General features: G+C 43.9%; 1 protein-coding gene across 6 annotated transcripts in view; it reads right to left on the bottom strand.

Annotated features, from left to right (window-relative positions):
• Window positions 1-4,912: 4,912 nt before the first annotated feature.
• Window positions 4,913-19,533, bottom strand: part of TRAK2 (trafficking kinesin protein 2) — a 71,691-nt gene continuing 57,070 nt past the window's right edge. For all 6 annotated transcript variants that reach the window (XM_008258966.5, XM_008258968.5, XM_051849285.3 and 3 more), the window contains 6 exons: window positions 17,759-17,838; window positions 17,368-17,571; window positions 14,015-14,313; window positions 11,821-12,087; window positions 10,188-10,293; window positions 4,913-8,829 (listed from right to left, as the gene is read on the bottom strand). In XM_008258966.5, the coding sequence (XP_008257188.1) occupies window positions 8,151-8,829; window positions 10,188-10,293; window positions 11,821-12,087; window positions 14,015-14,313; window positions 17,368-17,571; window positions 17,759-17,838 (1,635 nt within the window). In that variant the 3' untranslated portion in view covers window positions 4,913-8,150. The remainder of the gene's footprint in view (window positions 8,830-10,187; window positions 10,294-11,820; window positions 12,088-14,014; window positions 14,314-17,367; window positions 17,572-17,758; window positions 17,839-19,533) is intronic.

Genomic DNA, 19,533 nt, shown 5'->3' with positions numbered 1-19,533 from the left:
GGTGGTACCCAGAAAAGGAGAGATAAGACACAGCTTGACTAAGATAGTGCAGGGCTCTACTGAACCTTACGCTGACTTCGTGAACAGATTAATGGAAGCAGCGGGAAATATCTTTGAAACTGTGGAAGAAGCAATGCCCTTAGTCAGAAGATTGGCATATGAACAGGCCAATAAAACATGTCGTGACGCTCTTAGACCATGGCAGCATAAGGACATCCCTACCTTTTTGAAAATCTGTAGGGATGTCATGGATGATGTAGCTTCTGGATCACATGCTGCAGTAGCAGTGACCCGACAATTTAGACAGAACATGAGGGGACGAAAATGCTTTAGATGTGGTCGAGAAGGGCATTTAATGAGGGAATATAGGGCGAAATTTCCAGCCCGAGATCAGCAGGGCATAGAGAACTTGAGAAGACCAGGCCTTTGCCCACGCTGTAGAAGAGGGAATCATTGGGTCAGTGAATGTTACTCTAAAATGTATAGCACAGGCAATCCCCTGAGGATGCCAAATGAGTCAGGCCCCATAAAAAGACCAGGTGTATATGGACAACAACAAAAAAACGGAATGTGGGCCCCTGCACCCCGGGGCCAAAACAATCGGTGGATGCCACGGTCCCAACAATACAAAAACCAAATATTTACTGCGCAGAGTTACGAGCCACCGGGTATTCGGTACTAACACCTCAAATGGGAGCACAAGCCATAGAGGTGAGGGCAGAAACAATTTCGGCTGAGCATAAGGGATTTGGAATAATCATAGGAAAAGAAACAAATGCTTTAAGAGGCCTAATGGTCATTACCGGAGTTATCCAATTACCCTTTGATAAGTTAAAGGTGCTGATACAATCTACAAAGGGTATTATACAAATCAAGCCAGAAGAACCTGTGGCTCAAATGCTGATTATGACTGGAGCGCAGGATGTTCATGGACCCCAAGGGGAGAAATTTGCAGCCTTGTCCCTGTCTTTAGCAGATCGACCTCTGTGGACCTTAACCATTAGAGGAAAGTCGATTCAGGGCCTGCTAGATACGGGTGCAGATGTAAGTATAATTTCGGAAAATGATTGGCCGAAGTCATGGCCCCTTCAGCCAGGAGATAATACTTTAGTAGGCCTAGGTGCGGCCATGACACCATCAAGGAGTGCTCAGGTGCTTCATTGGCAGGATCAAGAAGGGAACAAGGGAAATGTGCAACCTTATGTTAGTGCACTCCCCATCATATTATGGGGAAGAGACATTTTAGAACAATTGGGACTGACATTAACCAATGAAGACCAATTGGAGAGTTCTACAGGACGGCGTATTATGTATAAAAAGGGATATCAGGAGAGAGGATTAGGCTCCAGAGAAGGCAGAAGGGACCTAGCCCAGCCCAAAGGCGACTTTAAAAGACAGGACACGGGTTTTTCGTGGGGGCCACTGAGATGCAGCCGCTGCCACTGTCATGGCTGGACAACAAGCCAAAGTGGATACCACAGTGGCCCCTTACCCAGGAAAAGTTGGCTGAGGTAAATGATATGGTGTTACAACAATTAGAGGCAGGCCATTTGCAACCATCAACCTCCCCATGGAATACGCCAATATTCGTGATAAAGAAAAAATCGGGGAAATACCGGTTGTTGCATGATTTACGGGCTGTTAATCAGCAGATGCAACCCATGGGGGCATTACAACCCGGACTCCTGGTTCCTACTATGATCCCAAAGCATTGGCCATTAATAGTACTCAATCTGAAGGACTGCTTTTTTAGCATACCTCTACATGAACAAGACATTCAGAGGTTTGCTTTCACCGTACCTTCCATTAATCATCAAGGTCCCGACAAAAGATATGAATGGAAAGTGCTTCCCCAAGGAATGACTAACAGTCCTGCCATATGCCAGCTATATGTTGACCAGGCAGTAGAGCTGGTTCGACAACAGTGCCCAAAAGTACAAATTTTACACTACATGGATGACCTGTTAATAACGGCTGAAAGTGAAAATCACCTTATGGAAGCATATAAGCTGTTGCTATTATATTTGGAAAAAGTTGGGTTACAAGTAGAAGATACAAAAAGGGGAAGTAGTACAGTACTTAGGGCTTAAAGTAACTTCTGAAAAGGTGACCCCATTAGAATTTGAAATTGCAATAGATGGGTTGCAGACCCTTAATGACTTCCAAAAATTATGTGGCAATTTAAATTGGTTGAGGCCCTATTGTAAATTAACCACCGAAGATATGATGCCATTATTCAATATTTTAGAAGGAGATGCCCAGCTTGATTCCCCTCGTAGATTGACAAAAGAAGCCCGCTTGGCGTTACAGAAAATCGAAAAACAAATTAAAGCAATGCAGATGGAAAGATGTGATCCACAACAAGCCCTAGAAATATTAATTTTTATGGAACAGCTGTATCCCTTCGCAGTCATTTGGCAAGGAGGACCCTTGTTGTTTGTATACCCACATTCACATGCACCACGTGTACTATACACCCAAGGCATTGCGGTGGCTGATTTGATATTAACAGCAATAAAAAAGGCGACAGAAATGGCGGGGAAGACTCCAAAGCGATGTGTAGTTCCCTTTGCTCAAGAGGCAGTAGAAGCCTTTACAAGGGAATGCTGGCAATGGGCATACATAGTTCTCATTCTACAAATAGAGATTGACAATCACTACCCTCGCCATCCATTTGTTAACTTCTGCACACAGGTTTCAATAAAACGGGTGCAGAAGGTGCGAAGGGATCCAATTCAAGGGGCAGTTACCGTATTTACGGATGGAGCTAAAGGCGGAACAGGAGCAGCTAAATTCAACAATCAACGATATTTTGTTTTAACAGCATCCCCTTCTCCACAACATGCAGAATTAGCTATTATCGCAACAGTATTACACAGAGAGAGCGCACCCATGAATATTTTGTCTGATAGTGCATATGTGGTGAATGCAGTTCAGATGCTTGCTACACAGTGCCTTATTCTTAAATCCTCCTCAGTCTATTCTTAAGTGAAATTCAGGGGTTATTAAATCAAAGAGAGCATGCTATTTACATAGGCCACATAAGAGCTCATTCTAATTTACCCGGCCCACTTACTCGAGGAAACATGATGGCTGATCATTATTCAAGATTCTTGCTTGCATGCACCGCTTTGGAACAAGCTAAAGAATATCACTCTAAATGGCATGTTAACACCCACACTTTAAGTTTTAAATTTAATATTCCCCGCAAGCAAGCAGAAGGTATTATTAGGTCCTGTGAAAAGTGCGTTGTTGCCATAGTTCCAAAGATTCCTGCGGGAGTCAATCCCCGTGGCCTTAAACCAGGACATATCTGGCAGATGGACGTTACACATATCCCCTCTTTTGGGCGACAAAGCTGTGTTCACGTCACTGTAGATACATATTCAGGTGTAGTTATGGCCACAGCCATGAATAAAGAAGGAGTACAACAAGTAATCCAACACTGCTTGCAGGCTTTTGCAGCCTGGGGAGTTCCTCATGTGATCAAAACGGATAATGGCCCAGCGTATACATCAGCTCGTTTTGCTGCATTTTTGAAAGAATTCGGAATCTCCCATATTACCGGTATTCCATACAATCCACAAGGGCAAGCTGTGGTAGAACGCACTCACTTATATTTAAAAAATTTAATAATTAAACAAAAGGGGGGAATAGGGGAAATGGCCGCATCCAATAAGGATGCCTTGGCCTTAGCTCTTTATACAATTAATTTTCTGAACAAGAAAAAGAACGGCAAAACACCCGCAGAAATGCCTGCTCAATCAGCTGATAAGGAATCAATACAGTGGGTAATGTGGAAGGATTTACAGGACAATCAATGGAAAGGCCCGTTCCCCTTACTCAGAAGAGTACGAGGCGCCGTTTGTTTTTTTCCGCAGGGTGCGGCACAACCAATATGGACCCCTGAGAGAAGAATTCGGTTGGTAAACCTACCAGCAGAAGAGCTAGAAGAAAAAAACTCTATTTGGTTATTCATTGTTTTCTTCCTCAACCCCTGGGATCCTTGGAATATGGGACATTTTCAACGAACTCTGAAGTACCACGACAAACAAGACAGTCAATAGCATGAAGATCACGCTGAACTTTACACAGGCACACATCAGCGCCAAAAAACCTCACAACATGGCAAAGAGAGGACCCGGATTCGGTTTGCCTGATTGGTAGGGCTTGTAAGCACCTGTGGGCAACTCTAGCAAGCAGAGCAGAGTGTGTGCCGCGGGGCACCGAAGACAGGCGCGTATCAACGCCAAAAAAATAAAAAGAAAGGGGGATCTGTGGGGAGCAACTCGGACTATACTGTTACTGGAATTAAGACTTATTCTATACATCTGCTCTCCCACAATATGGCGCTGGGAGAGGAGCAAACAGCTTCTACCCAGCTGCCTCTCACCAACTTGACAAGCTGCAGGAGCTGCTCCTGATTGGAGGAGAGCAGCGTGCTCAGCGTGTGGGTAGCAGAGCACGGATTGGTGGAGAGGACTATATAGGAGGAGAGAGACGGCATGGTGGTGTGGGTTGGTTGGAGAGTGCGTTGGAGAGTTCGCGGGGAAGTTTGTTGCTTCGTTCTTTCTCATTTCTCTCTACTCATTCTTGCTTTGGGAGTTCGCTGTTTACTTATTCTTACTTTACTATAGAAAAGACTTGTAAAAAAGGGGAACAACAAGCGTCCGGTCCGGTGCGGCTCCTCCGCGTGCGGAGGAGCAGCAAAGGGACAACTGTATATTCTATTTCTTAAAAATAGCTAAGAAACTACAATAAAATCTACTTACTAATTATGACTATTAAGTGGTTTGCATGTGCTTCTCGACAGAGGTTTTTCTAACCAAAACCAACACAGTGGAAGGGCAAGGCTTAGCACTGGATTATCTGTGCAAAGGGCTGGGACAAAAACACAGGGAGACAATGAAAATTTAAGAAGCTCCTCATGTTTATTATCTGATGTACATTTGACAAAGCAAAGGTGGGTGCATACAGGGCTGTTTGACAAAGTCAAGTGCCAGATACCAAATGACAGCACTTCCCCGGCTGCCCCCACATGCCCGCTCCGTGCCACCCTGCGCTGCGTGGGGCACACAGGAACACGTGCACCTGGCGTCGGAGAGCTGGGCCACCAACGCCAGCAGCCCTCGTTCCAGGTGCCACAAGTCCACGTCAGCAATCACCAAGTACTCACTACACCAATTATGTCCTCAAATGGCCACCGGGAACAAGTCTGGAATACTGGGTAAGATCCACCCTGTACAGAGAATAGCTCCCGTGACTGTCCCTAGCTTACCTCTTCTGCTGCTCTAAGCAAATGTCAAGGACATCAGCGTACAACATAAAAGGACGTTCACAGTGGCGACCGACCTCTCTGCTGTTGATAAATCAAGGCTGGACAGCATAAAACTCTAAAAACATAAAACTTGAAAAACATTTAAAAATTTTTAAACAATGGTGATTCACTTCTCTGTAAAGACCCACGCCTCAGGCTATTTACATACAAAGAGGGGTCTTCATAATTCTGAACTTAATTATGAGCTCACAAATATAATATCTCCTACTAGCAAACAGGATGCTCAGAAATACCTGAGGTATAATCACGGAAAACCTTCTTGAAGGAGGATTAAAAAAAAGAAAAACAGGCCTGGGGTTTCCCCTACTGGCATGAAAGTCCACAGTGGATGCCACAGGACACACTTGAACGTGAACAGTTCCAAAGCACAGCAGATACATGGAGGAGGAACTTGCAGTGTGGCTCCGTTTCTTCTTGCCATGTTTCACAACAGTTCTGTTACGAGAGTCTCAGGCTGAACCAACAATAATTTTGGGTAAAAACTTCAAAGACAGCAAAACCCAGTTTTAAGACAGGATTCATTTCTACAGAGAAGCATGCGCCAGTATACAAGGAACTGCCTTTTTGGTGGAACATCGACCAAATTTTCAAAGACCTACGTCTAGTTTTCCTTAATCAGATGTGCTTATCTCTCTGTCTCCAAAGTGATCTTTAGGCCTTGATCATAAAAAAGTATACAAATTATACTCAATACAGAACACTACAAAACCTAGCTTAATCTATTTATCTACTTATAAAAATATATAAATCTGGTAATTTAACACTTTGTACTACTCTCTGGCCTTACATTCTCCTATTTCCTGATGTTTTTTGGAAACTGCGCATGTCCAGGCCAACAGGAAGATGACTTTATTAGGGAACAAATAAAAATCTTTATGAGTTGGCTAAAGCAAGCACCCAGAGTTCATGTACAAATTCAAGTGCTAGTTTTAAAAAAGTGAACTGGAATATTTAGGAAACTTAACATTAGGGAATTCTGTTGAATGCCTGCTCCCTTCAGATGGTTCCACCCTCGCAGGTGGACCTGCTGCGGCCTTCTTGGAATGTGTGTGTGTGCGCCTCACTGATCTCAGCATGGCTGAGAGAAGGGGAGAGAAAGGGCAGTGACATCTTTACCCTGTTTTTGAGATATTTGTCTAGAAAACTTTTATTAAAAGATTCTAAAAAGAATGGACAACTCACACGTTCTTCCCATTGTCCGTGTGTTGGATTTCTTTCCATTAGGGGAAATGCCTCCAGAGAGGAAGGACCTCCCCTGGCTGGGGACAAGGCCCCGATAGAAACCACAAGAGTAAGAGTCAGGAGCTCTTCAATAGGTTGCCTTTAAGTCAGGACAAAGGAGCAAGTAATTTGCGAATGAAGCCCCACAAAGATCAAGAAATACTCCTCGAGCTTTCATAAACAACCTAAGGAGCCCCTCGCTTCTCTTCTCCCTGTCTGGTGTCATAAGGGCATTTCTTTCTGAATGGTCCTTGCTATACAACCATGCTAACTAAAGAAGAGCAGACACTGGAAAGTAATAGATCTGTTTCTTCCCAACCCGTAGCCTTGAATCATACTGCTGAATCCTAACTCCAGAGTCTTACTTCACCATCTCAGTTTGTTAAGGGGGGGGGGGGGGCGGAGAAAAAGAAAAAGCTTTGACTTCACTAAAAAGTTCATTCACTAATTCTACAGATATCAAGAACAAGGCAGATTGTTTTCACTTTATTTTATATTTGGAAAAAAAAACACAATTTCAAAGCAAGCACCTGGGTTTTTCTTCAGTTTATAGTAATTTAATGTGCCTGAGAATTTTTGTGCAAATTCACGTCATCTTTCATTAAAAATCTGCATAGTGCACTTTGGAAAAAATTAGTTGCAACCAACTTTCTTTACAAAAAAATTTTACATATATAAATACATGACATTCCCTAATTCCTATTGATTGCACTTCCGGTTTAGCCCCCTGTCAGCCTCCAGGGAAATTTGAAGGACATGCAATTAGGTTTGTATCCTTGGCCACTGCACTTATGCAGAAGAAATAGTCTAAAAACAGCTTTCCTTGGTATCAATTTACCCCTATTTTCCTTCTTAAAATAAGTCCAGCCACTTTCTTTTTTTTTTTTTGGATGTTGTATAAAAATACAAATTTTAAAAATGAACTTTTATTTGCCATAAATAAAAAGGGATTTGAGTGGTGTGTGTTGGCTCCCAGTAGCTCAGGGGCATGAAAACAGAGAAGAAAAAGGGAATCTCCACTTCTGAAATAAAGAGAAGACCTAATTCCTTGTTTTGCTTTGCTAATGCTATGAGCACACCAATTCATGGATGCATAATTTAATCAGACCATTGATGGGGAAAATGTAAAGCTGTCTCAGTGATACACTGAGCTTACCCAGCAACCCTTCAGAACAGCTTTCTATAACCTACAGTCAAGGCTGTCGCTTTTCTCTTCCCCTCTTTCTAACCTGGGTTCTCCCTGTGCTTACCAGAAGTCAATGTGCCAGCAAGTTCAGTATTTCTGGTATGTTTCAATATTACTTCACTTATCTTCTATTTCATTTTAATTTTCAACACAAGAAAACTCAACGGAAGAAGTGTATGACACCTTTCTTCCTTTTCTGCTTCCAAACATCACTGCCCGTGCGGGTATGCTCCCCACTGGCCAGACGTCGCCCATTTGGGCCTCGTCTCCACCTAGTTTCCACCCCTCCACTTCCCTCGAACACATCCACGACCCTTCTGCCACATGCTTCTGCCCTCACGTGCATCCGTGCGTCTCCATCCTTCATGTGCTGACTTGTACACGAGGTCAGCTCCCTGCTGAGCCTCAGTCTTCCTTCAGGACACCCATTTTGGGTGAGGATGTGCAAACAGGAGCGCCAAAGCTCCCCAGCATGACCGGAAGACTCTGATTCCTCCTCAGTCCACCCAGTAAGTGGCTACCTGAAGTTAAATACACAGTGGGGTCTGGTTTCGGGAGACCCGTCTCTGCCTCTTGGCTTCTCCCATTCTCCTGGGCGCCCGGGGTCTTGACTGCTCTGGCTATCCCCAGTCTCTTGAGCCTGTCCACCAGGTTCATCTTCAACTGGCCGACATCAGGAGGGTTGCGGGCAGGTCTCAGGCCGTACAGCTCCTGCAGGAACGTTTCGGCTGGCCGGGAGGCCAGAAAGTTCTCAGTGAGATGCAGGCGCGGCTCAAAGGGCAGGGGAGAGGACCGAGGGGAGTGAGAGGGTGAGTTGGGGGGTGTGGAGGGCACAGCCGGGGCCTTGGGGAGAGGCTGCAGGAGGGGCTTCTCGGCCAGCGGGCTGTGGTACACTCTCGCAGAGATGCCTCGCTCCTGCAGGAGCCTGGCCAAGCTCACGGTGCTGCTGAGGGTGATGGTGGAATCCCGGCGGCTGGTAACGGATTCTCCAACGCTCAGCCTGTAGGACATGGCAGGAGAATTCATGGCCGTGTTGGACGCACTGCCCCCGCTGCTTCCACAGGACAATGAAGGGAACCCGGTGCTGTCCAGCAAAGAAGATGGGACACAGTATCAAGAATCAGAAGCGATTCCAAGCCAGCACTTGCAGAAAGATAGCAGTTATCCTTAGGAAGCGGTGAGGACTGGCAACACGTCAGTTCCCGCCCTCTGGGACGGATCTGAGAAAAGACAGTGTTGCCACAATAACCTCATTGATGGGTGACTCAGTCACTCATTACTGAAATGTACTGCTTTTCAGCAGGATATGATAAAGGTTGCTATAGTCTTAGTTTTACTGTTAAAATTTAACTCTAAAATATATGTTTGTGGAAACACAACTCAATTATTGTAGAAATCAAAGAAATTTCCATGTCTATGTCCATCCATTCCATAAAGTGAGACACATCCTGAGACAATAATCGCTGGACACACATTTCTTCAACATTTTAGAAAATGCAGTCTTTCATAAATAGGCCTAAAATGCTCTTCCAAGAAGAGTCTTATTGCTTCCTAATCTTTTGACTTATATCAGAAATATAATAAACTTCTAATTATTATGTTTCCATTTTCTTAAGAAACGTTAACTCCAAACCATAGTAGATAAGGGCACCTATGGAATGGATGCTTCTCAACCTGGACTTGGAACATGTGTTTCTAGGGGATTAAAACCAAGCAAAGCTTTCGTAGGTATTACAGGCTTTCTCCTGACTCCATGCTGAGCTGTACTTAATGACACGGGGACAGACTGGAGAGGGTACTTCTACAGTGAAACCCAAATAGCAACTCTGGACACCAATGTCCTGGGGGGCCTCCTGGACTGGCAATACAGATGCCAGCAGAGTAATGAAATGAATCTTAAGTGTGAGAGAAGATTCCATGTAGAACTGTCCAAGACTCTGCCCTGGGTGTCTGTCCCTTTGGACACTTTTAGCTTGTATAGCTGGAAGGAGCAGCAGCCACGAGTGCGACAGCTTTCTGTGAGTTCTGTGAGTCTGATTAGCAAACTACTGGCTAGGAGCGTGGTCTTGGGAACCCCTGAATCTTCAGCAGTGTCACAGTGAGGGTGCTCTTGCGCAGAGCACTCGTCCCTTAGGCCTTGCAGTCTGGCTAACTCAGGTACAGCTCCAGTTGGGTCACTTACTAGCTGTCTGCCCTCACACCCATCATGTACACATCCTGTGCCTCAGTTTCTCCATTTTATACAACACATATTCACTTGCCCTGCCTACTTCAGAGGGTTACAGTGATCAAATAAGAAAATACAACATGAAAATATTCTAAAAACAAATTTTCATAGAATAGTAAGATTCCGAAACTTAAAATGAAGGTAATTTAAAAAAGAAACTTGTGAAAACATAATGCAGAAAAGAAATGACAGGCAGATCTCCCAGACGCTTTTACCTGGGCGTGACCTGGGTGATGTCCGAGGGATGTAATATCCGACAGGTGGTGAAGGTGAAAGTCGAGTTGGTGCTGGACAGACACTTCCCTGGGTTTGAGGTTGCAACTGTGATAGTAGGTTTTAGGGAATCAAATACAAAATTAAAAGACTAGATTAATAAGGTAAAAAGTTCATCATTATGAGTTAATAATACAGCACTTATCAAATGCCTTCTGTACTAGAAATCCTCAACTCTGGAAATGAAAATATAAAGACCGTATAACATCAACTGGTTAATAGAGCTAAATCTTTCAATACTTTAAAACTAGAAAATCAAAAGGCTTTAAAAAAGTTTAGAAACTTAGAAATGAGAAAAAACACATTTTGGAAAAAAACATTTAAAAATTCAAGATCTAGTCATTTACAGCATGTGGACAAATTATCTACCCAGTGGTTCTCAAAGTGTGGTGAGGGGCCGGCGCCGCGGCTCAATAGGTTAATCCTCCACCTGTGGCGCTGGCACACTGGGTTCTAGTCCCAGTCGGGGCACCGGATTCTGGCCTGGTTGCCCCTCTTCCAGGCCAGCTCTCTGCTGTGGCCCGGGAGTGCAGTGGAGGATGGCCCAAGTCCTTGGGCCCTGCACCCCATGGGAGACCAGGAGAAGCACCTGGCTCCTGCCATCAGATCAGCGCGGTGCGCCAGCTGCGGCAGCCATTGGAGGGTGAACTAAAGGCAAAAGGAAGACCTTTCTCTCTTTCTCTCACTGTCCACTCTGCCTGTAAATAAAAAAAAAAGAAGACGAAGAAGAAGTGTGGTGAGGGGTGGGTGGTATCTTAGTGGTTAAGTCACAGATTAGGATGTCCATGTGCCCATGTCCTGTACCAGAGCACCTGGGATGTTTTTTATTTTAAGATTCATTTATTTGAGAGGCACTCACTCACTTACACACACACACACACACACACACACGGACAGAGATATTTTTCATCAGCTGTTTCATTATTCAAATGGCTGCAACAGCATGTCTGGGCCAGGCTGAAGCCAGGAGTCAGGAACTCCATCAGGGTCTGCCACATGGGTTTCAGGAACCCAGGTACTTGGGTCTTCAACCACTGCCTTCCCGGGTGCATTAGCAGGAAGCCTGATCAGAAGTGGAGCAGCTGGGACTCCAGTGGGCACTCTGCTACAGGACAAGGGTGGATGCCTTAACTTCCACACACCTGTTCCACAGGTGCTTCGGTTTGTTGTCCTGCTCCAGCTCCCAATTTTAGCTTCTTGCAAACACACACCTGGAGAAGCAGCAGTGATGGCTCAAGTGACTCAGTTTCTGCCGCTCAAATGAGAGGCTTGGATTGGGTTCCTGGTTTTGCCCCAGCCAAGGACCATGGCAGATAAACTCTAGTTTACAATGATTTTTAAGAATGTAGGGAGATTCTGGTTCCAAAAGGTTTGCAACTCACTGCCCTCTCTACTTCTGCAGGCCGGCTAAGATAACAGAGCAGAGAATCAGGAAGGTCACTAATACTGCAGATTTTCATTATCTTACACTCAGGGCTGAGCGCACTCCAGGGAGCTCTGAGCAGAGGTGGCCGGCTGAGCAGATGGTAGGTGAGAACTACCGGCTAGGAGACCATACTTGAACACGCTCCTTACCTGTCACTGGTCCACTCGCGGAAGTGATGGGCGGCAGGAAGATCCCTGTTACTGGCTTGGATACTGACGGTGTCTGTTCCCCTTGATGAGGCTGCTGAACCTGAAAAGTGATGCCTTCCTCATCATCCTCTTCTAAGTCTGAGATGTGATAGACGGCGTCCTGGGGCAGCTGGGTAAAGCCTTTTGTGATGACGCCGGGCCGCGGGTCAAGAATGGTTCCCAGATTTGGCTGGGCAAGCTGCTGCCAGTGGTGCAGGGTTTGTGATCCTGAGTACACCAGGCAAAGACACAAAGGAAAAGGCATGCTTACATTTCCCCAGAATCTCCGATTTTGAAATAGGAGCTAAAATTGTGTGTATAATAACAACAGTAACAAAAAATACTCATTTGTTCTTAATAGTTTGGCAAAATTTGCAAATTAAAGTTCTCTGTGGAAGACTGACAAGATGTTGAAGCTGTGAATAAAACATATGTCTCCTTAGATGTTAACTTTAAAAAGGACATCTAGAATGGGTGAGAAAATGGATATTTTTTAAAGGTTTTTTTTTTTTTTAATTTTGTTTGAAAGGCAGAAAGAGAGAAATAGAGACAGAAAGAAAGAGAGAGAGCTTCCATTACTGATTCATGCTCCAAATGCCTGCAACCACCAGGACTGGACCAGGCTGAAGCCAGGAGCCCAGAACTCAATCCAAGTTTCCTCTATGGGTGGCAGGGACCTAAGTACTTGAGCCATCACCTGTTACCTCCAGGGTGCTCATCAGCAGGAAACTAGAATTGGAATTGGAGCTGGGACTTGAGCCCAGCTTTTACTCTGAGATGGGATATGGGCATCCCAAGTGGCATGGTAACCACCGTGCCAAACACCTGCCCCAAGATGACGTCTTTCTTAGGAACTAACAGGCGGAGGCAGTGCCGAGAAAGAAGATAGGTACCTCAGAGGGGAGTAGTGTTTTCTCAGATAAAAATAACTACAGGTAGATCAGGCTTTTAGCCTCGTGGCTAAGATGCCTAGATCCCACTTGAGTGCCTAGGTTTGATTCCTAGCTCTGCCTCTAGAATCCGACTTCTTCCCAAAGCAGACCTCAGGAGGTAAAGGTGATGACTCACAAGTAATTGTATTCCTGGCATTCTCATGGAGACCTGGATTGAGTTCCTGGCTCTTGACTTCAGTCCTGGGCCATTCTTGGTTGTTATAGGTATTTGCATATATTTATTATAAATATATATGTACATAAATACTCCCTTGGCTTGGAGTTAGGTCTACAAATTTGGAAGCCAAAAGCAGGATCCTAGGTTGGAAGACATACTGAATTTTCACTTTTATTTGCAGACTTCTCCATGCTGCTCATAATTCTCCTTTCCCCAGGCCCCACCAGAGAGCAGGAAAATGAAGGAGATGACAAAATCAAAGGTGCATCTTGTTGGTCCCAGACTACAGAGTAGTAGTGAGTGATCAGCCCAAGCACTAATTATCTAATTACACCACTGTAGTCATTTCATTCTGAAAATGCCAACTCTAATGAATACCTGTACTAATTAGCAGTTAATAAAATTAAGTAACGGAACCACTGAGTTTTGGGGGTTCTTATATAAGGTTATCTACTAGAATTTTTGTTTACTGTACAACTCTTTCATGATAATGACAAAAAAATCATTCAAGGATTGTCAATGTTCCATAAAAAAGGCACATCTATTTTGAATTCAAGTTCTATCTTATGAGAGAATAGAAAATGAAATGAAACAACTGCAAAAAAGAAAAAGAAACAGAAAAGAAAAATATATGCACACACAGCTCTAAGCCAATTATATCTCTTGGGTAAAGAATTGTTTTTGGAAAGGAAGGGAAAGGTGAAGAATTACCTCTAGATCATTTTTACTCATCACACTCTGTCCATCTTAGCATGGAACCTGCTGTCAATGATACTCCTTAGCAAAGGATAGGGAAAGACCTGGCATTTATGTCACACATCAGTGGAGAGAACCTACAGCTCACGACTTAGAGAATGAAGATCTCTCCATTCCCTAACTTTCCACAAGGTACTTCCAAGGACTATCACCCCAACAGTGAGATTTATGGGTAATAAAGATAGCTTGTGCCCACAGTACTCTCACAATTACAGCACAAATCTCAATTCCCGAGACAGCAAAGTCCCATAGACATGCAGCTTGGAAAGGTTCCCCAGTGATTTAGTACCTTCAAGGGGCTTGACAATTTGTAATTTTTCTGGCATAAAACTCCGAAGGCAACTAGCACTGCTGAGGTCCGTGAGCTCCGACTGGTCAGTGCAGAGAGAGGCCAGGCTCTCTGTAGGGGTGAGGCAGCCACTAAACCCTTCCTTCTGGTCAGCCAGAACCTGGATCTTCCTCTCCCATTCTTCTGCAAAGAACTGCTTCTCACTCAAATAGTTCTGTCGACGAAGGCTAAGGCGATGGAGTGCTGTAGCCAAGTCACTATCTTCAGAGGGTCCTGGGGGGCCCACTGGCTGTGATTCCCTATGAGAAAGTCATATTCATGGAATGAGATCGTGATCATCAGGGTCAGGAGCACAGCCTAGACCTCTCCCTTCAATAATGGTGAGCGCTCAAGAGACTAATCTTAAGTATCTGGAATACAGGAATAACAACAAACCAGTAATTCTACATTTCATTTCTCCAGGTCATTTCACATGACTTCAGAAAGGCAAACACATGGACTTTTTTGTCATGGTGACATAACTTGTCTAGTTTATGTAATTTGCAGATAAGAACATCTATAAGTTCAGATTAGTCAGAAAAGTAAAAATCATATTTCACTGATATTTATCATCAACTGTGAAAAGTATCACTATTTTACATACTATAAATAAAGGAAAAAAATGCTACCCACTAAATTCTGACATGGGGTGGCACTGTGGCGTAGAAGGTTAAGCCTCCGCCTGCAGTGCCAGCATCCCATAATGGCACAGGTGCAAGTCCTGGCTACTCCACTTTCTACCCAGGTCTCTGCTAATGTGCCTGGGGAAGCAACGGAAGATGGCCCAAGTACATGGGCCCCTTGTACCCACGTGGGAGACCCGGAAGAAGCTCCTGGCTCCTGATTTCAGCCCGGCCCAACCTTGGCTGTTGCAGTTATTTGGAAAGTGAACCAGTGGATGGAGGACTGATCTCTCTCTCTCTCCATATCTGTTTTCAAATAAATGAATAAATCTTTTAAAAATACCCACTGCATCTTTAAAAACAAAAATCCTGACATGCCATTAGTTGCAAAACATACAATTTAAAAAATATTGCAGGGGCCGGTGCTGTGGTTAGCAGGTAAAGCCACCGCCTACAGTGCTGGCATCCCATATGGGTGCCAGTTTGCATCCTGGCTGCTCCTCTTCCGATCCAGCTCTCTGCTATGGCCTGGGAAAGCAGTACAAGATGGCCCAAGTCCTTGGGCCCCTGCACCAGCGTGGGAGACCCGGAGGAAGCTCCTGGCTCCTGGCTTCAGATTGGCGAAGCTCTGGTTGTTGTGGCCAACTGGGGAGTGAACCAGTGGATGGAAGACTTCTCTCTCGCTGCCTCCCCTCTTTCTGTGTAACTCTGACTTTCAAATAAGTAAATAAATCTTTAAAAAAATTTGAAATGTGAAAAAAAATCAACTTTGGGCCATAGAATCCCCTAAGGATATTTCAGAACATTTTAAAGAAAATAAGAATTGTATTATAGCGCATTTTCATAGTTCTCTGACACATTTTTTCACTTTTCAACATTTTCAAAATTGGGAGGTATACTGCAATTAGTACGTCAAAAAGATGTGTGATTTCACACGGATCTGTTCCAGATTTTCTCCTAAGATAATTGTGCAACAGTGAGACAGTATTGACAAGTACAGCTCTCATGGGAGCATAGCATGGCCCACGGCAGACCAGGTGCTGGATTTCTGCATTAGCAGAGATATTTCTCAGGTACCAAACATCCTTCTTGCAAAGACTTGCAGCTAACTTTCCAGGAAAGCCATTTAACTTCTAGTCATGTGTAATTCAGTGAACCGAATTAATACAAAGAAGCAAAAAAAAAGAGCAACCTGTTGGTCTCAATAAATATTCAAACTTATTGTTTATTCTCAAAGAACCAAAGCAGTTCAGAAAGTACAGTTTATGAGAAAGTCTCATCCAAAGCATTTGTGCCAAAGAGCAAACAGATTCAAACAAATTTGAATATGAAGATTTAGGCTCAAACTTTGTAACACTGAAGAAGAAAATCCTAAAATTTTAGAGTTAAATGCGAGATCTGTTTTGAATATGCTTAATTAATTATAGCTTTTGCACTCCAAAAACTAAATTTTTTAACAAAAGATTTATTCATTTGAAAGGCAGAGAAAGAGAGAGAGAGAGAGAGAGAGAAAGAGAGAGAACTTCCATCTACTGTTTCACCTCCCCAAAGCCCCCAACATCCAGGGCTGGGACAGGCTGAAACCGAAGTCTGGAATTCTATCTAGGTCTCCTATGTGGGTGGCAGGGGCCCAAGCAATTGGATCATCTGTTGCTGCCTTCCCAGGTGCATTAGCAGAGAGCTGGATTGGAAGTGGAGCAGCCAGGACTCACACCAGGGCTCATATGGGATGCTGGAGTCCCAGGCGCAGGCTTAACCTGTTCTACCACAATGCTAGCCCCTTGCTCCAGAAACCTTTATGAAAATTTTACTTCCTAAGAGCCGGCGCCGTGGCTCAATAGGCTAATCCTCCACCTTGCGGCGCTGGCACACCGGGTTCTAGACCCGGTTGGGGCGCCGGATTCTGTCCCGGTTGCCCCTCTTCCAGGCCAGCTCTCTGCTATGGCCAGGGAGTGCAGCGGAGGATGGCCCAGGTGCTTGGGCCCTGCACCCCATGGGAGACCAGGAAAAAGCACCTGGATCCTGGCTCCTGCCATCGGATCAGCGTGGTGCACCGGCTGCAGCGGCGGCCATTGGAGGGTGAACCAACGGCAAAGGAAGACCTTTCTCTCTCTGTCTCTCTCTCTCACTGTCCACTCTGCCTGTCAAAAAAAAAAAAAAAAAAAAAATTTTACTTCCTAAATATTTATTTATTTATTTTCATTTTGTTTGAAAGGTAAAAAGATAGAGAAACACAGCAAGACAGATAGAGACCGCCTAACCCCTGGTTCACTCTCCACATGCCCACAATAGCCAGGGCTGGACCAGGTTGAAGCTAGGAATCCAGGACTCAATGCAGGTCTCCCACAGGGTGGCAGGGACACAAGTACTTAGTCATCACCTGCTGCTTCTGGGGGTGCTCCTTAGCAGGAAGCCAGATCAGAAGCAGAACAGCCTGGACTTGAACCAGACCCTCTGACATGGGATGCAGATGTCATTTGCGGCAACTTAACTGTTGTGCCCAGCATCCAGCTCTGAAATCCAGCTCATGATCTATCCTACCAGTGATGATGCAGGACCTCAAAACTGAAAACAGAAAGTTCCAGAACCTTCTTGAGACAGTGTAGAATAATGCTGGAATTCGAGTACATGAATCTGGCATATCAATGCTACCAAAAACACACAACCACTGCCAGGATCCAAGTTTCTTACCCCGCAATCTCCTCTGAGTTGCTTCCCTGGTCCAGAAGTGTTTTGTCCTCTCTTTGCTGTAAACCAGATTCAAAAGGTTTTGCTGTCATGATGACACTTGAACGGTTGGAGCCTGGGATGGGCAGCAGAGCTGGCAGTGGGACAGTGCGGCCTCGTGCATCATTGACGACCTTAACAGTATCAAATACCCGTTTCTGTTGGGCTCTGTCAAGAAAAGATGTGTTCATTACTTTTGCAGAACCGCAGGACTTTCTCACAAATGAGGACACTGTGAGGAAAAACTAAATCTAAGCGACTTATGAATGAGTCTCATAATATTCATCATTTTGGGTTGCGCTTTTTAAATTTGCATTCCAATGGCTGAATGACAACATATGTGATCTATACTTACTTTTGTTTAAAGAGAGAGGATTCCTCATCCAAACTCAATTTTTTACGCATGGTCCCCTCAATTTCAGCTGCTAACGACTCCTAAGAAAAAGAATTTGAAATTTCCAAGGTGATTATTGCCCTTACAGGAATTAATAGAGTCTTTACCATCCTGTATGTTTAGTGTTTTCAAAAAAAGAAAGAAAGAAAGGAAGGAAGGAAGGAAGGGGAGGAGAGGGGAGAAGAGGGGAGAAGAGGGGAGAAAAGGAGAAGAGAAAAGGAGAAGAGAAAAGGAGAAGAGAAAAGGAGAAGAGAAAAGGAGAAGAGAAAAGGAGAAGAGAAAAGGAGAAGAGAAAAGAAAAGAAGTCACAGGCTAAAATTCAGGGGGAAAAAAAAAGAGACATCCTGGAACTAACTTTTGAATAAGAACCAACTACCTTTTCATGATATATTTTTAGCAGAAATCAGAAGAAAACAGTATAAGTAGAAAATATTACATGTGCAGACACATAAACATAAAGTCTGAAAGGCCAAAACCAAGAGCTAATAGGGATTCTGCAGAGGGTAGGATTTAGTGGTATTTAACAATTTTTTTTCCTTTTATGTAATTCAAACTTATCTATAACAAACATGTATAGCTTCTACAATATTAGAAAACCGATGAAAGAAAAGTGGTCAGAGAGGAAGGTTCAACTCGCATGGGCAGCATGCCCAGAGGGGCTGAGCTGAGGACGATTGGGACTGGAGGCACTGCCAGGAGGTCCTGACTGCTAATACACATAGATGGATGACACGGATACGGGTAGAGGGATGGACATGTGTATTATGTGAGTATATCCATGAAATGCAAGTATCTCCAAGCTCTCTCCACCAGAGGGCTTAGAAACTATGATACGTTAGTGGCAACGGGTGTAATCTACCCAGATCTGGAATTTTAAATCCCATTCCTCAAAGTAACCAGAGTTCCTTAGACAAATGGCTGATTCCAGGACTGGATCAGGGAAGTACAAGATAAAACTGAAAGAGATCTCTCTGACCATATCTGGGATGATTTAAGCATCAAAAGAAATTAATTGTAATGGCTTATAATCTACTGAATAAAATAGAAATCTATGAGTTTATACTGTCATAACTAAGTGAACAAATGAAACAGAAAAGCTCCAGCTTACATAAAAGTGCCAAAAGTTGGAAAAATGACAGAAATAGAAAATCAACATTTGGCAATCATTACAGTAACTGAATCAGATAAGAACCATCAATGGGTACTAAGACTAGTGGGTAAAAGTTTGATGAGAACGATGAGGAGGTACTTAGCTTCAAAGCATCTCTCCACAAGTGACCTTTGAACACTTTGGCTGAAGTAGTTATCTGCCAATATTTTTCACTATAAAGTTCATAAAGTTCATTAGTGACAATTATGGTCAATTAACAAAACTAACACTAATACATTACCTTAACCAAGAAATCAAAGTGAATTAACACCTCCAGTAATGGGATAAACAGACACTGTGTGCTTTCAGACACAATGCACTAAGAAGAATGTGGCATTATTTCTGGCAAAAATTAATTATCTGAATCTAATCTCAGGGAAATATCAGGCAAACCAAAACTGAGGATATCCTCCAAAGGTCATAGAAGACAAAAAAAAAAAAAACAAAAAAACAAAAAACCTGTCCTATCTTGAAACAGCTAAATGCAATGCATCCTTTAAAAGACATTACTGGGACAGTTGGCAAAATGTGAACTGTCCCTCTGTGTTAGATGATCGTATTGTATCAAGTCAACTTCCTGATGTTG

Source organism: Oryctolagus cuniculus, chromosome 3 (genome assembly GCF_051225735.1).
Source record: "Oryctolagus cuniculus isolate XC-2025 breed Fujian yellow rabbit chromosome 3, ASM5122573v1, whole genome shotgun sequence".
Classification (NCBI taxonomy): Eukaryota; Metazoa; Chordata; class Mammalia; order Lagomorpha; family Leporidae; genus Oryctolagus; species Oryctolagus cuniculus.
This window is presented reverse-complemented; position numbering and strand designations above follow the sequence as displayed.